Raw genomic sequence first — 21,367 nt, 5'->3', positions numbered from 1 at the left:
AATTAATTATTAATCAATCGAGTTCCCACTACATATCGTGTACGTAGGCTTTACAGCTGAATCCATCAAGTTAATCTTTATCTCTCTCTTTTTTGTTTCTTCTTTTTTTGTTAGACTCCATTTGGCTCACTTTGAAAGGAGTATAAATACAAATATAGAGTGCAAAATATTATATTTTATTGTACATATATCTATTTATACTCCTTTCAAACTAAGCCTTAATGAATTTTCATATCTCACTTTAATAATTTTACGAAAATTTCGTTTTTCCTTTCTCTGAGATCAGATCAGGGGGCCCTGCCCTTGCACCGCTCATCTTCCTCTGTATATCAATTTGATAAATTAACCTTATTGCTTAAAATGTAGTTGATTGTGGCAAGTTTGCATTATCATTTCAAACCAATGTTTTTTGAACCGCTGTCAACCGGACAGTTGGACCATTTGGGCCAGGAACTGTCCAGACAATTGGTTCTGTTTTATTATAAATTCAGTTTTTGGCTAAAAATTGTTGAATGATTCGTTAATCCAAGAGGTTAAATCATCGATCCATTTAATGATTTTTTTGACTGTTTTTATTTTAATTATTATTTTTTATTTTTTATCAGAATGGGCCATCTGTTAGAATCGGATGGTCAACCATCTACCTAGAAACTGATTGTCAGAAAGGTTCCAGTTCCAAGTCAGTTTTTAAAACCTTATTTCACACTCATATACATAATGGTTTCATGCATGATCCCATGTATCAATATTGCAGGTGTTGGTTTTGATGTTATGTATGCATTGAACATGGGGATTTACTTTTAGGTTGTGTTTGCCTTGAAAGAAAAAGTGGGGAGAAAGGATTTGTATAGGTTTCCTCACACCTTTCCTTACCTTATTTTTCCAAACCAAATAAGGCGTCAGTGTTAAAATTCTTCATGATGTATACATGCTTTTAAAACTTTAGACTCAATTTTGAAAAAGTACAAATGCAAATAATATGTACAGTGAAAATGCATACAAAACATAAGATTTTGTACTCTACATATTTGTATTTGCACCTCTTTCAAACTGAGTCTTACTGTTTTTGGATTAATGAAAATATTTATAGATTGATTTTATTATCTAGATTTTAATAAACCAATAGCTACCAAATTGTTGCTCCACAACATGAATTAATGTTTTTGTAGTTGTCATATCAGCATAAAAACAAAAATACATTCTTCAACTGATCGGTTTTATTTAAAAATACAATTCATCCTTTTAAAAACATTGAAGCGATGGTTTTTTTAATAGAAACTAATTAATTTTGTAATCCTGATATAATTCAGATTACGTGATGTTTAATAATCAGATGAAAACATATTCTTTAAGCTAGAAATACAAAAACATATTTTGATTTTAATTTTGAAGACGGATAACACAGAAGTATTTTTCGTTTTTTTTCTTAAATCAGATGATTTTGATCTGTGTTTCGTTATAATTAAAGTTATGGTAATATTTATGATTTTCATAATATTAGTTCTTATCAATAACATTGTTACAGTCGTACCCATGATTATGACCACATATCACCCAGGAACAATGAATAAAAAGTCACCCAACCCTTATTTGTGCTGTAATTAGGGGTCAGCATGGGTCCGTTTGGTTCAATTCTAAATAGAACCTACAGTCTAGAACTATTCATGGTTCGGCTGTTCTGGCATGGGTTTGACTTTTGTCAAAATTCTAATGAACTTAGCTCATGAATAGGTCTAGTTGCAGGTTTTTGGGACTTGAACCCACAATGTCAAGATCAATTTCAGGGTCAATGTTGTCTTTGGAAGTTCAAGCCTTCAAGGGTTGGTTCCATGGTCTATCCATGGAACCTTCTCCTCTTTTTGCCCCCTCAGTTGAAGAATAACTAACATGTTCTTTAAAATTTGATTAGCAACAACAACAACAACAACAACAATAATAATTGATGTGACAGTTTCTAGTCATTTATCAATTTTTTGGCTAAGTACCTCGTCAGCTCGTCTGCTCTCAAGTGGCCGATGACTCGGAGACTGAAGTGGAGCTCCCTAACATAGCACAACCCAGCTACTCCCTACAGGAGATGATTTGGCTACCAGCAATGATGGGAACTAAACTGACTACTCCCTGTTGGTGATGATCTACTCATCTTTGTAGGCAGCGGGAGTTGAGCGACCTACGAGAACTAAATCAGAGAACTCATGGGTGTTTACCCAGTGAGGCCACTCTGATGGCTAAGTCAGCACTTAGTAGCGAGCTGAAAATGATATAAGAGAATGAGAGAGTTAGGGAGCAGGGATTACCTCTCTCCTCTCGCCCCTATGGGGTGAAGCCTTTATATATTGGAGTCCTCGCAGGTTTGGTGGAGCAATTCTTGGATTCCCGTTGTGATGGGACCTACTTTTGTGTTAGGTGGGTATAAAGCCACCAACCGATAAGGTTGCCCATTTCCGCCTTACTCGGGGAGTGGGTGAGCTAATATAGCTATTACAAGTCACAATCCCGTAAAATGCAGGGTATGATGGTGAGCTCCTCGGGGTTGTCACACGGTGGTCGGTCTGACTAGGAGGTGAGCTACCCGTAAGTGGCGAGCTTCCTGTGCAGTGCCGAGTTGTCTAAGTTGCTAGGCTATATGAGGGTGAGCTGCCTATGGTGAGCTTCTTGTAGCGAACTGCCTGTGGCGAGCTACCTGTAAGTGGCGAGCTCGAGCAGTCTAGTTGTCAAGAGGCTGCACTTAGTTGGCATGAGGTGCCAAGTGTCATAATGTCATTGAGGGGCCAAATCCGCCCTCATCATTTGCCCCCCACTCCCAAGCTGAAAGTAACTCGACGAAGGGAGTAGATTTCTCCTTTTGGCCCGTAATTCGATGAGCTTGTAAGCACTGATTCAATTTCTTAAGCTCTGGGAGCTCCTTGGAAGCAAGCTGCTCGTAAGGTGCCGAGGTCTCTGCCAGTTCGATACTATAGCACTTAGGCTCTAGGAGCGATTTGTAGTCTACTCTCTTGGACTTTGCCCATGCCGAAGAGGCAACTGGGTCTTATGCAGTATCATGGCTATTAGGCTTTACGAGGGACTCATAGTCCACTCCTAAACTTTGCCCATGCCGAAGAGGCAACTGGGTCTTAAGCAGTATTATGGCCCTTAAGATTTGGGAGTGACTCATAGTCCACTCTTGAACTTTGCCCATGCCGAAGAGGCAACTAGGTCTTAAGTAGTATTGCGGCCCTTAGGCTTTGGGAGTGACTCATAGTCCACTCCTGAACTTTGCCCATGCCGAAGAGGCAACTGGGTCTTAAACAGTATTGTGGCCCTTAGGCTTTGGAAGCAACTCATAGTCCACTCCTGAACTTTGTCCATGCCGAAGAGGCAACTGGGTCTTAAGCAGTATTACGGCCCTTAGGCTTTGGGAGCGACTCATAGTCCACTCCTGAACTTTGCTCATGTCGAAGAGGCAACTGGGTCTTAAGCAGTATTGTGACCCTTAGGCTTTGGGAGCGACTCATAGTCCACTCCTGAACTTTGCCCATGTCGAAGAGGCAACTGGGTCTTAAGCAGTATTGTGACCCTTAGGCTTTGGGAGCGACTCATATTCCACTCCTGAACTTTGCCCATGCCGAAGAGGCAACTGGGTCTTAAGTGATGAGGTAGTCTTTTATTAGTTCATCAATTTGCACTTGGGCCAGGCCGCCAAGTCGGTGCTCATGCTAGGTCGCGCCAGGTCAATGCATGTGCCAGGCTGCCAGGTCGGTGCCCGTGCTAGGTCGCGCCAGGTCGACGCATGTGCTAGGCTACCAGGCTGCACGCAGGCCGCCAGGTGGGCGCCTTAGAGCTATGATTGCGCTGCATCCGCCTCGTAATGCAAGAGCTTCAGTTTCTTTGAGTTCATAAAAAAAAATAAAAACTATAAAGCGAGAGTTTCAGTCTCTAAAAAGGTGTGGACTTAGCTTTTTGGGAGAAGAGGGCTTAGCTTTTTTGTAAGATAAGAACTTAGCTTTTTGTAGCATGTTCCCATAGATGATGCCAATTGATGTGACTGTTTCTGGTCACGTATCAATTTTTTGACTAAGTACCTCATCACCTCGTATGCTCCCAAGTGCCGGATGACTCGGAGGCTGAAGTGGAGCTCCCTAGCGTAGCGCAACCCAGCTGCTCCCTACAGAAGATGATCTGGCTACCAGTAATGATGGGAACTGAATTGGCTACTCCCTGCTGGTGATGATCTGCTCATCTTTGTAGGCAGCGAGAGCTGAGGGATCTACGAGAACTAAATCAAAGAACCCGGGAGTGTTTACCCGACGAGGCCACTCCGATGGCTAAGTCATCACTTAGTAGCGAGTTGAAAATGATATAAGAGAATAAGAGAGCTTGGGAGCAGGGATTACCTCTCTCCACTTGCCCTTGTGGGGTGAGGCCTTTATATACTGGAGTCCTCGCGGGTTTGGTGGAGCAATTCCCGGATTCCCGCTGTGACGGGACCTGCTTTCGTGTTAGGTGGGGATGAAGCCACCAACTGGTAAGGTTGCCCATTTCTGCCTGACTCGGGGAGTGGGTGAGCTAATATAGCCGTTACAAGTCACAATCTCATAAAATGTGGGGTACGGTGGTGAGCTCATCAGGGTTGTCACACGGTGGTTAGCCTAGCTAGGAGGCGAGCTGCCCGTAAGTGGCGAGTTGCCTGTGCAATACTGAATTGTCTAAATTGTTAGGCTATATGAGGGTGAGCTGCCTGTGGCGAGCTACCTGTAAGTGGCGAGCTCGAGCTGTCTAGTTGTCAAGAGGCTACACTTATTTGGCATGAGGTGTCAGGTGTCATAATGTCATTTTGGAGGACCAAATCCGCCCTCATCAATAATAATAATAATGTTCAAAACTTTCCATTATAATTTAAATTTATATTGATGAGGGCCAAATCCGCCCTCATCAATAAAAATGATCAAATCATTTAAAGTGATTCAATGGTCGAGTAAGACCAGTCTTTATAATCATGAATGCTTGGTTTCAAAATTTTCACATCCTCAAATTTCTTTTGAGATGTATTTAAAGGTAAAGTTTGGTTCCAAGGATGATTTCAGATGGTCAACCAAGTCCAATTTTTTGGATCAATTCAAGCAAGGTAAACCCCTAGAGAGCTAGACCTTAGAAGTGGCCTAGGTGAGGGTCGGTTTCAAGAATTTGTAACCAGATTGTACATGGTAATAGATTGGGCAGGGTCGATTTGGGGTTGGTTTCATTCCATTCTAGGTAGAATTACCCATTTGCTCACCCCTATTTGTAATTAGCCATTGTTTTGTCATTTTGGCCTAGTTTGGATGATTTATTTGCATTGATGCAAAACTATAATAATGCAATTTCTGATTATTTTTTGTTTCAAATTCTACCTTATTTTGCTGGATTGCAATACAAATGAAAAATATAACTGGAAGCAGAATCGTGTAAAAGGGAAAACAAAATTAAACCAGAGTTTGCATTCTTTTCATTTGCACTTTCCATATATTTATATTAGTGCAAATAAAATTGCACTACAAACAAACAAACAATCCCTTTAAATTGTTGGTTATCTATCATCTAAATTATAAATTTCTTGCAACATCAGACCACTTAATTCAAAAGGTATGTTTTAATAAGTAAAAAAAAATGCAATAACAAACATACTACACATTACAAAAAGATTTAAAGGGTGGGAGCAGAAGAATAAGGTGCACATGAGGTCCTGACTTTACCACGAGAGCTGCAGTTATGCAGGATCAGCTCAGCTACTGGGTCATTGACCGAAATGCCTTAATTTGCTTTCAGTATCACAAAAACCTTGTTTTAGGCCCACATTTTTGTCACAAAGTGGGACCATTTTTGGTCAAAAGTAGGTTCAGACTTGGTGTTTTTTATTTTTCGGGCAAATAAACAGAAGTTTCTTTCATCAATGGGATCAATATGTACATGGCCAATTCGTTCATAAGCTATAGTCAAAATTCAGTTCTAAGGATCTGATGTTAGTTTACTCGTTGCTGCAAAAGCTGGGTTGGTTGGTTGAGAGATTCTAGAATAGGATGCATTCATGTCATTTGTATTGGTAAAAATGCATTACTCTGAGTTTCAGTTCAAATTTTGCTTTGCCTTGTTTATTTGAGAGAGTAAAATGGAAAATAAAATAATGTGGTCTTCCTTTTTATATGCATGGGAGAGAGACTGAATCAGACAGTCAAATTAGGGGAGGTGTGACGTACAGCATATGGTTGAAAGTCGATGATGACATGGCAAATATAAGGAACCCTAGCATTTGCCACCTAATCTGCAACCTATACGGCTATCTTTAGATTCCTCTGCTACTCATCCTGTCAAGAATTAAAATTTCATCCCCTCCGACATTAAATGAGCTCAGACTATGAATAAAATAAAGTATTTGATTAGATAAGTTGAATCTGAAACTTGTTTTAAAATTAAATGTCACATAATGGAGTATATGGTGGACCAAAAGTTATTGCCCAAGCAAAAAAAAAAAAAAAATGTGATGGACAAAAAGCTCTATGTTCCTTTGTGTTATTGGCAAATTGATGACAAGTTGGTAGTTCGTTAATAATTCAAAATTTTTGCCCACTCTAAAATCACTGGGCATGTCCACCACATGTGCAGAACTGTGATCTTGTGAGGGCTACCTCACAAACAGTACTTAGCATTTATTTATTTTTATTAAAAAAGGATTTTATTGGTATCACCTGTGAAATGCTTGTGACTCATTGTCGAAGCTTTTATTATTTATTTAGTAATTTATTTTGCTAGTCCAACTGTCGAAATTAAACTGGAAGTTTGAACATAATAAAGGAAGTATATATTCGGAATGGAATTCGGATCTGAAGAAAAGAAAAAGAAAAAAAAAAAAAAACTAACCCAAGCAAGCAAACCCGTTTCTGTCATTGAATGGCAGAGAAAAAGACTGATCCATGAATTCTACCGAGATTTCCTTTTCTTTATCTCTGTTTGTTTGGCTTCTCAAAATTGGACTGGGTTGGTTTATGAGGAGGAAGAGAAAAATATTGGTTTCGTGATTCGGTGTTCATTGCCTATGTTCTAAGTTGTTATAGCGTGTTGGTTATAAGGGAAGTGTATTGGGATTGGGAAGAACTCAAATAACAAGACAACGCGTACAAGAAACGGAAGGGGATTTGCCTTCAGGGCTTTGTATCGATTCCATTAGGGATGCGTATTGCCATGTAATAAATGATTCAAACACTGGTTACTGGTAATTTGTGTTACCATCCTACTCCAGTTTGCACAAATTGAAACCTAAAACCATAAGCAAACAAAAAACCCAAACCGAGTTGTTCACTCCAATTACTTTGTGGTTCTGATCCGCTTCCATTCATAAATCATACATGCAAGAACGACAGATCTCACTCAGTATCTCACAAAACATTGGATGCTTTAGATGATAATTAAGTTTTATTTTTGTAATCAGCCATTCAGCGCCCCCCCCCCCGGGTTTGACCTAGGCCTAGGGGTTGCCACCATGCATTTGACCCATGAAGAGGAGTCACCTACCGATGTGGCGCCAAACTGGGGCTATTTTCGTTTATCGGGTTAGGGCTAAGTATAATTCAGGCCAATTTGGGGACAAATTGAAATTACCAACCAGAAGGGGAAGCCCGGTAACTATTAATTTACTAGTGTCAGTTATATTATAGATTGGTTGGGTTTTACTTTGTTTTATTACGAAAAGAAGGCCACTGTAGTAGTCTGTAGTAAAAAATGTTGACATCACGTACATTCCAGCTTCCAATGTACCTAGATTTGCTAAACTAGCAAATGGAAGGAAGACCATGGAACGGAAGTCATTCACCTCGTCGTGCAAGTGCAATTAAGCACGCAAATGTAGGTTTGTAATTAACCATCACAATTCACCATGTGTTGACAAGTACAACTGAGATCAGCTGCACAATGTTAAATGTTAATGGTGGGGTGCTCGTGCTTCCCCTCCTCCACAGCTGACAACGCAGTCTCAAAGTGATTACTGGTTAGTGTCTGTTGTTGCCTTCCTTGTTTGGGGCTGGGGGCATCCCGCATCCACACTACAAGCTTAGCTTACAGAAATAATAAAGAGGGAAATTTTTTTCTAGTTTCTTGGTGGAGGTGGACGTGGACGTGGATGCCACCACATACGACTGCCGACAGCCGGTGGCAGCCGTAGCGGGAATTGCGAGAGCAGAGCTGTCGTGGACGTTAAAGAACCGGCGCCAACCGGTCATTGCGGGGCATTGCTTCTTTCTTTTCTTTGGCTCCTTGGCTCCGTAGTCTGTACAAATGGGGAATGCTTCTTCTCCCAATTCCCAAGTGGCCAATAAGTCGGATCTCCTACCTACCAGTTAGGCAATTACCACTTCAAATTTTCAACATAATAAAACAATAACAATTATTTGAGCCCGAAGCCCCGAAAACAAACTAAAGTCAGAGAGAGAGAGAGAGCGTGCTGAGAGCGCATTGATTGCGGTTGGAAAGCAAGAGAAGAGAGTGATCTCGAATCCTCTTTAATTACTTCTTCTTTTTTTATTTTTCATTTATTCCATGAAACAAAAAAAAACTAATTAAATATAGAAAAATAGTTGTATAAATACGTGGTAATAACTAATAAATAATAAAGAGGAGGGCTACAAAATTACAATAGACCCATTACCCATTTAGTATCGATTACGTATGCATCCATCGCAATTCTGTCTCTATTTCCTCCGTTTGGTATGTCGGTGAGCTTTTTTTGTTGTGTATTTAATAAATAAATAGTAATAATAATAAATCAATGCATAAAATTAAATAGCCGTGAGTGCTGTTTGTCGAGTTGTCGGAGGAGTTGGGGTCTTCTCAAACTCGATCTGATATTGTAGTTTTCTGTTAGTTGATTGCTCTCTACTCTCTTTTCCCTTTTTTTTTTTTTTTTTCTTTTTTCCCCTTGTCCCTCTTTATCTTGTTTTTTTCGTTAATTATGCAATTATATTTATACACCTCCTAAGTCTTAACTTTTATTGAGGGGCTGTTTGGCAAGTGTTTTTGGGAAAATGTTCTGATGGGTCAGACAGTTTAAAGATTATCAAGTTATTGAATTTTTGCATGAAGATTTGAATAATCCGAAGCTAGTTTAGCTATCGTGCATCTTTCCATACGTCTTTTCATGTCTTTCCATGCGAGAATAAAGTTAAAAAGATGAGAAAAACTTTATTTGGAGTTTTTCAAAATCAATCTAAAACATGGTTTTTAAAACTGAACCGGTTAGGAGTCCGGTTACTGATTCGAATGGTCTGACCATTCAACCCGAACGGTCAGCCCGTTCTGACAAAAAAAATTAAAAATTTTGAAAAACAGTCAAAACTGTTCGAACAGTTCAAACGGTTAACCGGCCAGTTGACCAAAATCAATGGTTTAGATCTGTTACAAATTGAACGGAAGAATACTGTGACACAATCTACCCGATTTATAAACAGCCAAACACACTTCAAACGGGGCTGAATAAAGACGGAAAAGAGAAACAAATTAAATATAAGTGCAACCAAACCAATCCATATAGTCATAGGATGCACCGAAGGTAATTCTAAAATGAAAAGCAGGGGCCACGGGGTTCTTGACCAAAGACCAAGAAAGGTGATGCTCCATTGCTCTATCCACCGTTGGTGTCGCATTTATTAGTTTAATGCGATAGCTGGGGTCTCACTTTGAAGAACAAATTGGGCCTTGATTGAAGGAAAACTTTCAGCAAATTATTCGATAAATAATCAAAGGAAATTATTGTCCCACAAGGAAAAGATCAGATGGCTTTTTCATTAACCTTCTTGAGTTATGAGAGTAGTTTAATTTGTTATTTTAAAATGGCTAAGTTTGTTTGTAGTACAATTTTATTTGCGCTGATGGTTCAGGATAAGTTGAGGATCAGATATGTGTTCAACCGATATATCAATAGACTTGTTTATGGGTTGGGCTTTAGACTCAATTTTATACTGTATTGGGTTTGAGCTTCGAGCCAATTCATCAGAATTTGGCAAAACACAAGCCCAAGTATGGCCCATAAATAAGTCTACATGCCGACTATAATCACATGTTATCTGAGACAGCCTAACAGGTTGAGCTTTTCACCCCTTCAGCAATGGGAAACATGGACTACACGGAGGCGTTGTTTCCAAAGTGAGATCTGCTCACAACAAAAACTGTACTAACACGGTTCCAACATGATATGCGTTCATACATCTCATCATGAGACTAGGACCCACCATGTCCGTGAGGTGTGAACACAGATCATGTTGGCACAATTTTTGTTGTGGATAAATCCCGCCTTGCAGTTTTCCAACACCTTGGTCCATGTCTATATAAAGTCTTGCCTTCCAAGGTAAAAGTTTTTTATGCAATCTTAAGCACTCAAGCACTCTTAGCTCTCATTGCGCTCTCATGCTTTTATAGCTTTCATTGCTGTCGTTCACCTCCAATTCCCTCTCATGACTTGAGCATCAGAGATTCTTGGGAATCACCTCAGGGCCTCTAATTGTTATTATGCTTGTAAATCGTGGATTTTATCTCATGATTTGAGCATCGGAGTCTCTTCTTGGAAATTCATTTTAGACTCAGTTTGGAAAGAGTATAAATATAAATATATACAGTGCAAATATTTAGAAAATAATACAAAATACAAAATTTTATACTCTACAAATTTGTATTTATACTCCTTCCAAACTGAGCATTAGGGCCTCTGACTGTTACATTTACAAGTTCATTCGCCAATTGAGTGAAATAAAACCTAAAACAAAAATTAGGTAAAACCCAAAGTAAAAAAAAAAACAGAAATTTCATTCTTTTTAGGGTTTTAGGGTGCATGTGAATCTCCAGCCTCATACACACCCCCGGCGGTAAATTTTCTATCTTTTTCACTTGCACTTTCACACATTTGTATTAGTGCAAAGTGCACCACAAACAAGGGAGTCACAAGTTTTATTAGGCAGATATCAATAAAATTACAATTAATTTACTTTTACTCTTCAAGAGTCAAGCGACCTTGACTGGATTCAAGGTCCATAAAAGATATATATATATATATATTTTAAGGTATTCCCAAAATATATAAATCATACAACCATCAAAAGGAACAGGGACCGGCGCCGGATTTCGTTTTTATTTCTGTTATTTTCTCTAGGGGTTTCAGCAATGAAAGCGGAGATGATGCCGGAGTCTGAAGTAGTGAAGTCTCAACTCATCTATCCGTCACCAAACTAGAAATCTCTCTCTCTCTCTTATTTATTATTTTCGAAATTTCGGCTCCTCTTCACCGGCAACGTTTACGTTGTTGTTTATATCATCACACACAATTACACATGGGTGAAATCATCCAGTCAGCTTAATCAGTGGGGTTCTACTCTATCCAACGAAACATACTTGACATTTGGACGGCACAGATTGGTGAGTCCGTGTGTCCGCCAACTGTAGTCTGTAGGGCACATCTCCCCAAAATACGTGGGCACCCCCCCTACTTCCCGGAAAATACACACCTTCACTACTGTGTATTACCCTATCTTATATATAACTATTAAGATTGTGATTAGTGATTAGTCTGTCCATCAAAATTGCTGTAGTTACACGAGTTCTTGAATTAAAAAACCTGAAACTTCAGTGACCAGCAAATCAATCTAGCTATTATATATACGCTTGCTTTTATATATTCAGAACTCTGAGCAAGTGAAGAACTTTCTTTCTACCTCCTGAGAAAATCTTTGCCTCTAACAACTTTTGGGCTTCAATCTTCAGCTTGGGATATTACTACTATTTCATTGAAGGTGTTACTCTTAATATGTACACCAACCATCTGTCATGGTCCCGACTCCCAAGAAACTAAAGTTTGTTATTTACAACTTCGAACTCATTAAAATGAACTATATAAAATGGATCACAAGGTCCAATCGTTGGACGCTTTTCATTTCAGCTTAAGCAAGTTTTGGATTAAAGGGCGTTTGTATCTTTATTAAAGACTGGTTGATACAAATGCCAAAGAGTGAAGCAAGAGACAAACAACACACGTGAGAAAGCTGACTCGGCCAAATAATACACATAGATTATACAAAAAGAAAGGAAAATGGAAATAAAATATTTCTATATTAATGTTAATAACATGGCGTATTGAGAATAAAGCATGTTATATATGCCAGCCAAATGTCACAAGGATGTCCATTTGACAATTTCTATGGTCCCATCCCAGTCTCCCAGGTTTACATTTAGTCTTTTTTTAATTTTTTGGCAAAATTTATGATATATTTATTGTATTATTCAGTAAAATATGTGAATATTGATTGAATGTAATGATAATATAACTTATTAAATATAAAAATATATTATCAATAAAAAGTAAATACAAATATTAGTAAATACACCATTGTTAAACTTTTTTTGAGGAGAAGGGAGTGTAAATTTTTTTTTTTTTTAAAAAGGAAGATGAAGGACGAGTGAGTAGGCCACATTTGAGGAGACACGACATGGTTGAGACACCATCATCTGATGTATAAATAATATATAAACATCTCTGATCATCAATTCTTATTATAATTGTATTAAATGATAGTTTGTCTTTTTTAATTTATCATATTATATATGATACGTATCACTTGTAAGCTTGCAATTGAAGCCAGTGTTGTATTGTTTGTGGGTGCTACAGTCTACAGAAAGAGAACAATCCAAAGATGAAAAAGAAGAAAAGGGCAAAAGTGCGAGATCCCTAGTCCCCACCCCGTATCTTGTTCCTATTGCTTATGGACTTTCGCTCCATGCTCGGTTAAGATATGTTTCACGTCCATTATTCTTATCTCAATCCCAAACCCCTTTTTTTTTTTTCGTTTTAATCAAGGTTTCAAAATCGGATAGAATAGGGAATTGTTTCGGGTTGAATGGTAACTGTCTGGTCCGAATGGATGGCTTGTTCTAATAAAAAATTTAAAAAACTCAAAAAATGGTTAAAAATCATTTTCAGATTGAATGGTTTAATGATTTGACCACGTAGATCAATGGTTCATTGACCAAATCAACAGTTTTTTGCCAAATAACAATTTTGAGATAAAACAAAACTGATCAAGTGACTGATTCTGATTTTTCCCATCCAACCGTCCGGTCTGATCTGATTCTAAAAACATTGATTTTTATGCCAGTGGACGAAAGCAGTGAACCATTACTAACAAAGAGTTTTTAGGGGGCTGAGATGAAGTTTTGAATTGGAAACTATACCTTAATAGATACAAGAAAAATCAGGGCAAGATTGACTTTATATAAAGTCCATATATATGCTTTCTATATAATTTGCTGTTCGAGCTATAGATTTCTTTCAAGCCCCAAATTTTATTCAGATGGAGGAATGATCACCTTAAAATTTTATTAATCATTTTCAAAACATAACCTGCCTTATCCTTATATTCAAGCATACAATGCTTCTCACTAACTCATATCCACCCAAAGTAAAGCAATACATACAAATAAAACAAATCATAAACGTTTATTTGGTGTCATTCAATGTTATTAGGTAATATATAAGTTGAACAGTAAATAAATGGTTGGATATTAAGGGAAATATTAAAAATAATGTTTCTTCCCAATGATGGTCTCTCACACTGTCACACATTAAAAAAAAAACATTTATTTAATAAACAGTTATCAAATCTCATTTTAGAATAAACACCTATATAGTAATAAACTGTCACTATTTTTCAAATAATCAACTCACCTTACCAGTCATAATATCCATAATGATTTTGTTGTCACTTCCAACCTTTAGGGCCCATTTGGTTTATAGGAATAGAGGTGTCATTTCAATTCCAACTGTTTGATTGGGAAGAATCCAAATCCTATTCTCATTTTTGGCAAAATGGGAATAGTCATTCTCTCCCATTTCTTAAGAATGAAATCCCATTCCAGTTGATTCTAAATTTTATTCCTATTCTTACCTCACTCTTTGGACCAGATAGACTATAGGAAGAAATCATTCGGATTCTAAAGAATTTTAGTTCCAATTCTGATTCTGATTCTAACCGCAAACCATACAGACCCTTACTTCTTTGAATCCTTTTCAAAAACAAAAGGTTTAAGCCATCAATCAAGTCTAAAAGTTCCCATTCACATTCACTGCTGGAGTCATACTTGACGACATTGACCTCAAATGTTACAGGTGGAATTTCATTTTGTGATGCAAAATTTGCCATGTCATCCATCTACGTGGCATGAGGAAAGAGATCGTGTCAGCAAAAGAAAACCCCCTCACCCCACAAAGTTACATGGGACCTCGACGTGGACACCAAAAAGAAAGAGTGAAATACGGTTTGATAAGCTTTTTGACTCGCTGCAACTCTTTTCCTTTTCCCCCATTCCCTGTTTTGGAATTTCGCAGCGTCGTTAGATAAAATTGCGGTATATAATTATTTAACTTAATAAGACAGCAGCAGTAAATTCTCTCGTCTGTAAGTTTATTAAAACCCTACCAACCCCTCTCGCTTCTGTAAAGGTAGAAAATAGAAACGGAACACACGAGTACATGACACACTCTCTCTCAACCGTTTTCCGGTTCTGGGTCCCCCAGAAAACAAAATTCCTCGTGAGCAAAAAATAAATTAACACATTTATTTATCTCTGCCAAGTTTCTGAGCTCTTGGGACCTTCCTTTCCTCCTCCATATATAGAAGGTTGTGTTCTTCGCATTTCTCCGAACGCTCTCCTTTCCTGTGTCTCCGTCCTCAGAGGCGCTGTTTCTCGTTACCTCGGTTTTTGGTTGGTTTATCAGAAGTTTTTGCTGATAAATCATACCAACATTGTCGTTTTCCCCCTTACAATCTTACAATCTTCTCTTCTGTGGTGTTCCTGAAAGAGGATTCTAATGGGTTCCTCATTCGGGTTTTAGATCCTTCCTCACCTGTTGCAGAATAGATCTGTCTCTCTTGTTTGTTCACTGAGCGGATCAAGTTTCTGCATTCGGATTTTGTTGCCTCCCTGTAACTCTTGTTTGCTTTACAAACATGGAGAAGCTTCGGAGATGCATTTCCATAACTCCCCTGTTTGTGCATGCCTTAATTGTTTGGCTCCCTCTTGCTTTTGCTGGGCATGATTATGGCCAAGCCCTGAGTAAAGGCATTCTTTTCTTTGAAGCGCAGAGGTCTGGTTACCTACCCAGGAACCAGAGAGTTCAGTGGAGAGCCAATTCCGGTCTGCAAGATGGGAAGGCTAGTGGGGTAAGTTCTCTTCTTTTGTCATCCTTCTCCTTATTTTCCATTATAGTCCCTCTTTTTTATACATATTTTTCACTTCTCATAGCCTCTTGCCGCTGCATTTTTAGATGAACATGACAGGAAAATTCATTTTAACTTGGTTGTTTTCCTTATGTAAGATGGGTCGCTCTGTATATTCTAGCCCCTTTCGATTTCTCGAATATGTATTTTTCTGCACTAACTTGTTTTACCAATCTGCATCTATTGCAAGTATTTCTTTTGTTTTTGGAGACAATTTGGGTCTTCATGTTTTGTTGCAAACTGAATTCATTATTTTCATTTACTTAACCCCAACAACCTGATAATCCAGATCTATGTTTTTATATATTTCCCCTCCATTTCTTTCTGGTTATGAGATTATAATGTTGGTCTTACTTATTAACAAGTCATCTTCTGCTATAAAATGCAGGTTGATCTGGTAGGAGGGTACTACGATGCAGGGGACAACGTGAAGTTTGGGCTCCCAATGGCCTTCACCATTACCATGATGTCCTGGAGCATAGTTGAGTATGGGAAGCAAATTGCTGCAAATGGAGAGCTTGGACATGCCATTGCTGCTGTGAAATGGGGCACTGACTACCTCATTAAAGCCCACCCAGAACCATATGTCCTCTATGGAGAGGTATTTTAATTATCATCATTCTTTTTCCTGGTGAATTGTAATTATTGGAATTTGTTTCCACTGATTTTTTTTTTCAAATTTACTAGAATTTTTGTTTTTTGTATGAATTTTAAAAAGTTAATTTGTTTAATTATGTTCATTGGAAGTTGCTCAGGTTCTTTCTCATTGGTGTTTATTTCAATCCCCAAGATTTCCTTCTGTCAACTTCAATTTTAGATGGAGTTTTTAGTTTTGACAGCAACTAAGACTGAAATCTGATTATAATATTGTTGTTAGTTTTAATCGGTGTTATCTGATTCAGTTGAAAATGTCCTTTTCTCCAATCTTAACGAACTAATCTTTTTGTTTAATCATTAATATTGTGTTTGACAAATTTAGGTGGGTGACGGAAACAGCGACCACTACTGCTGGCAGAGGCCGGAGGACATGACGACGGATCGCCGGGCCTACAAGATTGATGCGAAGAACCCCGGTTCCGACCTGGCCGGAGAGACCGCAGCGGCAATGGCAGCAGCCTCTATCGTCTTCCGACGCTACAACCCGTCTTACTCCAATGAGCTCATTAACCATGCTAAGCAGGTCTAGATTCTCCTCTTTTCTTGCTTTCACAACTTTGCCGGAGGCCTGGAGCATTAGCCTGCTGCGTATCGTACGCATCCTAGCACAGTCTAACGTGCTCTCTGGACACTCCTGTTTCACCCCTAACCTGCGCTCACGTTAAGCGTAAAGCCGGTCCATCCACCTGACGTGGATTCGGTCAAAATCTAAAAGTAAAAACTAACTAACGAACATGTGCAGACTTATCACTTATTGCCGTTTGTCACTCACAGAGCAAGTTAGCGATGTCGTTTACCCACCCACCTATTAATTGTCTGCGCCTCAGGTCATCGGTGAGCTATATTCCGGCGAACACCGGAACTGCTTGTCGGAATAAATCTACGGTGGCTCGGAATATTGACGGTGGAGATCTGTACTTTAAATCTGTTACCGTCAGTTGAATGATCCCGTCAAAGGTGGGATAGAGTTGCGTCGTATGTATCTGTCGGTGGGATCGTACGGCGTGGCATGGCAACTTGCCAACTCACAGTAGTCAGTTCAGTGTACAGTGTACATTACTATCTTTAATGTTACGATTATACCCCCATTCATACTCTGAAAATACCGTCACATCCCACGACTAAACGAAAAAGATAAATTTGGTCTGACTCAAATACCCTTACTACATTCCTCAATGCCATCTTTCTTCTGACGTCAGACTGGAATCATCTTCCTATGGTTTCCACTTTCTAACGTGTTCATATTGAATTATTCTTCTTTTTTACCATAAATCCATCTCACACCACATATCTGGCATATCGTTCAGAAAACTTGTGTGTGGAGTGTGGTCAATGGTATACTGTGCACTTTGTACGGCATCGTGGTACACTTTACATTTCTCATAAATTCACCCGATGATCCTTGTCAGCCCTACGGTACAACTGTAGAAGACCTCTTTTTTCATTCCGAGGACCACTAAAAAAATTGTGTACAAAAATAACCACAAGACTGTTGTTTATTTTCTTTCAGCTGTTCGACTTCGCTGACAGATACAGAGGCAAATACGACAGCAGCATCACAGTGGCGCAGAAATACTACCGATCTTTCAGTGGCTATGCGGTTCGCAGACATATTCCGTTATTTAGTATTTACTTTGTAACTGAGATTTGTCCAAGCCTGGTTGTGAGTCTGGTGTTTGTTTGTTTGTAGGATGAATTGCTTTGGGCAGCTGCATGGATTTACAGGGCAACCAATGATGTGTATTACCTCAATTACCTGGGCAACAATGGTGACTCCTTGGGTGGGACTGGTTGGGCCATGACTGAGTTTGGATGGGATGTCAAGTACGCTGGGGTCCAAGTTCTTGTTTCGAAGGTATGGATTATGGAGTATGGACATGTCATCTGATATGATATCAATTTGCTTATGGATTATGGATTATGTCTATTGGAAGAAAAGAAGCCACCAATAAAAGGATGGGAATCCTGGTTCTTGCAATTTGTATTACCCCATTATATATTGATCCATAACTGGTTCAATGACCACCCTGGTTCTTCTGCAGTTTCTCATGCAAGGGAAGGGTGGCCGCCACTCGTCGGTCTTCCAAAGATACCAACAGAAGGCGGAGTATTTCATGTGCTCATGCCTTGGAAAGGGGACCCGGAATGTGCGGAGGAGCCCTGGAGGCCTTCTCTTCCGCCAAAGGTGGAACAACATGCAGTTTGTAACCGGTGCATCCTTCCTGCTCACCGTGTATTCCGACTATATCTCTTCTGCTCGAAGAAGCGTCAAGTGTGCTGCTGGAACTGCCTCTCCCTCTGAACTTCTTGGCTTTGCCAAATCTCAGGTACTTCAAAAATTTTATTTGCCTCTCTGCATGGAATTTAAAAACATGCAAGCAAGCATAAGCATTTTTCTTGAAGAATTGATTGGTCTTGATGTTCTGGATATATGTTTTGTTTTCATCTTTAGGTGGATTACATACTTGGGGACAACCCAAGAGCCACAAGTTACATGGTTGGGTACGGTAGCAATTACCCAAAACAAGTGCACCACAGAGCATCCTCCATTGTGTCTATCAAGGTTGACCCTAGATTTGTTAGTTGCCGAGGGGGTTATAACACTTGGTTCAGCCGGAAGGCAAGCGACCCAAATCTCCTAACAGGTGCTATTGTTGGTGGTCCTGATGCCTATGACAACTTCGCTGATCAGAGGGACAACTACGAGCAAACAGAACCAGCTACCTATAACAATGCTCCCCTTCTCGGTGTATTGGCACGACTTAGTGGAGGCAGTGGTGGGTTTAATCAACTCCTACCAGGTAAATATGCTCTCTTCTACTCTTAGTTTTCTTTCTTTCTTTCTTTCTTTTAATGTATAATTGAAGCTTATTGACCTATGAACATTCTGTGTTTCGCAGTTGCACTCCCGCCACCTAAATCTGTAACCAAGCAACCAACTCCAGCACCACAACATAAACCAACACCTGCCCCAGGTATATTTCCTCCGCACTCTTCTCAAGGGAATCACAAGTACCTAAAATCTACTAGATAAGTGGGTGCTTATTTCACTGGGTTCTAAATAATAGATTGAGTACCAATATTGATTCAAGGAGAACATTGCAGTTAAAAGTAGGTTTTGTGTGCCCCTGCATACCTTCACTTGGGTTTGTGTTTCCCATGTCATGACATGGATTATTGGATTAGTTGTTCTTCGATTCTTTTTCAACCCTAAACTTGAGAGAGTAGTTCTTCAATTGGGTTAACCTTGTCCTGAAGACATCCCCATGTGGTTATGTTTCTTGCTTTGTAGGTCCAGTTTGGGTTAAGTGAGTAACCAAACTTTGTATGCGCTTACTTGGGTAATTTGTCTTGCACAGCTAAATCTTCTGCCCCAATTGCTATTGAGCAAAAGACAACAACATCGTGGAATGCCAAGGGGAAAACTTACTACAGATACTCAACCATGGTGACAAACAACTCTGGGAAAACTGTTAAGGACCTTAAGCTTTCGATATCAAAGCTTTACGGTCCTCTTTGGGGCCTCAACAAGTCTGGTGAGACCTATGGATTCCCGTCATGGATCACCTCTTTAGCTGCTGGGAAAAGTCTTGAATTTGTTTACATTCACTCTGCCTCTGCTGCTGACATCTCAGTCTCAAGCTACACTTCGGCTTGACAGAAAAGCAACTAAAATACGGAGAAGAGAAAGATGCATTCATGGTTTTAGGGGGTTGAAATGTAACAATTGTGCAGCTATAGTGCTATATAAACAGCAGTCCAGAAGGATTCTTTTTTTTATCCTTAATTTGGGGTCTGATTATGGTATTTAGTTGAAGCTTAGGTCAAATAAGATGAGGATTAGGAGAGAAAGGTGTGAAGAGACAAAGGAAGGAGCGCTCATCCTCTTTCTTCTCCACTTCATTGTAGTTATATATAGCGAGACATTTGAAGGAAGACAAACAGAGAGAGAGAGAGAGAGAGTGAGAGAGAGTTGGGAAGGTGATAAAGGAGGCCTTTCTCAACTGATTTGAAGGAGTCTTTGGTTTCTTTGTATTTAAATGACATTTGTGGACTTTGTGTACCCGGGTTGTAAGCTCTGCAACTTTGTTGTTTCAAATATGAATACAGTTTGTGAAAGGAAATATCGTACCTCTACGTTTTTTTTTTTCAGTGAGAATGAGAATGCTTTATTGGGTTCACAAGCTTGCTTTGATTGATCCTTGATTAGCACATTTATGTCTGCTGAACATTTCTACCTGCCTCTCAATGCCTGAATTTATTGTTGAAAGTCCAGCCAAATATATACAATTCACAGGGGTATTTTCCTCTTTCAACGACCTTAACAACAGAGCTATCAGAGAACCCGACGATCCAAGTGATCTTCTCACATCTTCTAACAACATGAACATGATACAAGAGCTTAAAGCTTGGGATATCATCAGCCCTCAGCCCCAAATCCCAATCACCATGCCGAAGATGTTCGTAAATCTTCCTTAGACAAGTTGGGAACTTTACAGTCATTTCCCAAAGGCACAGTGCGCTGGTTTTTGTGGGCAGGCAACCTAGTAAGATCCTACGATGTTGAATGGATATGGCGCGTCCCTGTTTGAACTTTGAAACATACTCAAGGTAATGGTTTGATTACTTATTAGATCTGTCAATGGGTTGGGTTGGGTCTGGTTCTGGACGGGGTGGGTCAGTCCCAAACAGATTATTAATCGATTCTATAAGAGGGACCTGATTACTTGACATCTATAAATTACCTATCATAATAAATAAAATTTCATTTTTTTTATAATATAACCTTGATAAAATGACAATGAAAAAAGAAAGAATAAGTTTTTTTCTTTTTACTATGCTATCTGAAATTTACCTTTTAGAAATAAGATTTAACAAAAAACAGGGGACTTCTATATGTTATTAACTATATAATTGTTTGGAACAGCAAGAACCAGCCTTAGCCCAAGTATTTATTAATCGGGACACAATCCATAGAACCAAGACAAACATAATTGGTTCTGTCCACTAAACCTGACCCATGGACAGCTCTATTACTCATTAGACATCTAAGTGCAGAGCACATAGGCAACCTCTAAGGGTGATCATGGACCGGGCTCAGGCTGGGCTTTGTACATGAGATAAGGGGTTGGTTGGGCCTGGTTCTGGCCCCTGTCTATAAATGTTAAAATGTATATAATATTTTTATATATTATGTGATATTATTATGTGTCTATAATTTGCCTTAAGCAGTAGTATATAATGTAAAATATTACATAAAAATAACACGTATTCATATATAAATCATGTATAAATAAGGGTAAAAGACTTATACCTCCCTTCACTTTTATGCTTTGGCTTCAACAGATTCAGCATCCACACAATTGACTGACTTGACCATGACCATCAAGAGCCACACAAGCTGTGCAGTAGCAAGACCGTCCTTAAGCCCAGCCCACCATCAA

General features: G+C 39.1%; 1 protein-coding gene across 1 annotated transcript; it reads left to right on the top strand.

Annotated features, from left to right (window-relative positions):
- The first annotated feature begins 14,482 nt into the window (after positions 1-14,482).
- LOC148879635 (endoglucanase 19-like) lies at positions 14,483-20,047 on the top strand. The gene is made up of 9 exons (XM_088961224.1): positions 14,483-15,209; positions 15,655-15,867; positions 16,246-16,446; positions 17,434-17,523; positions 17,614-17,778; positions 17,966-18,250; positions 18,376-18,724; positions 18,824-18,898; positions 19,283-20,047. The coding sequence occupies exons 1-9, from the start codon at positions 14,997-14,999 to the stop codon at positions 19,579-19,581; spliced, it is 1,890 nt and encodes a 629-aa protein (XP_088817350.1). The 5' UTR covers positions 14,483-14,996; the 3' UTR covers positions 19,582-20,047.
- The last annotated feature ends 1,320 nt before the right edge of the window (positions 20,048-21,367 follow it).

This window comes from Nelumbo lutea, chromosome 1 (assembly GCF_056320005.1).
Source record: "Nelumbo lutea isolate HS-2025 chromosome 1, American lotus-T2T, whole genome shotgun sequence".
Taxonomy (NCBI): Eukaryota; Viridiplantae; Streptophyta; class Magnoliopsida; order Proteales; family Nelumbonaceae; genus Nelumbo; species Nelumbo lutea.
The sequence above is the reverse complement of the archived record's forward strand: the minus strand, read 5'-3'. Positions and strand labels throughout refer to the sequence as shown.

What these genes read in the sequence shown, in the direction of transcription:
- LOC148879635 (XM_088961224.1), top strand. Translation starts at nt 14,997, where the DNA reads ATGGAGAAGCTTCGGAGATGCATTTCCATAACTCCCCTGTTTGTGCAT. An exon ending in AAGATGGGAAGGCTAGTGGG is followed by an intron (nt 15,210 to 15,654) that starts GTAAGTTCTCTT and finishes TATAAAATGCAG; the next exon opens with GTTGATCTGGTAGGAGGGTA. An exon ending in TAAACCAACACCTGCCCCAG is followed by an intron (nt 18,899 to 19,282) that starts GTATATTTCCTC and finishes TGTCTTGCACAG; the next exon opens with CTAAATCTTCTGCCCCAATT.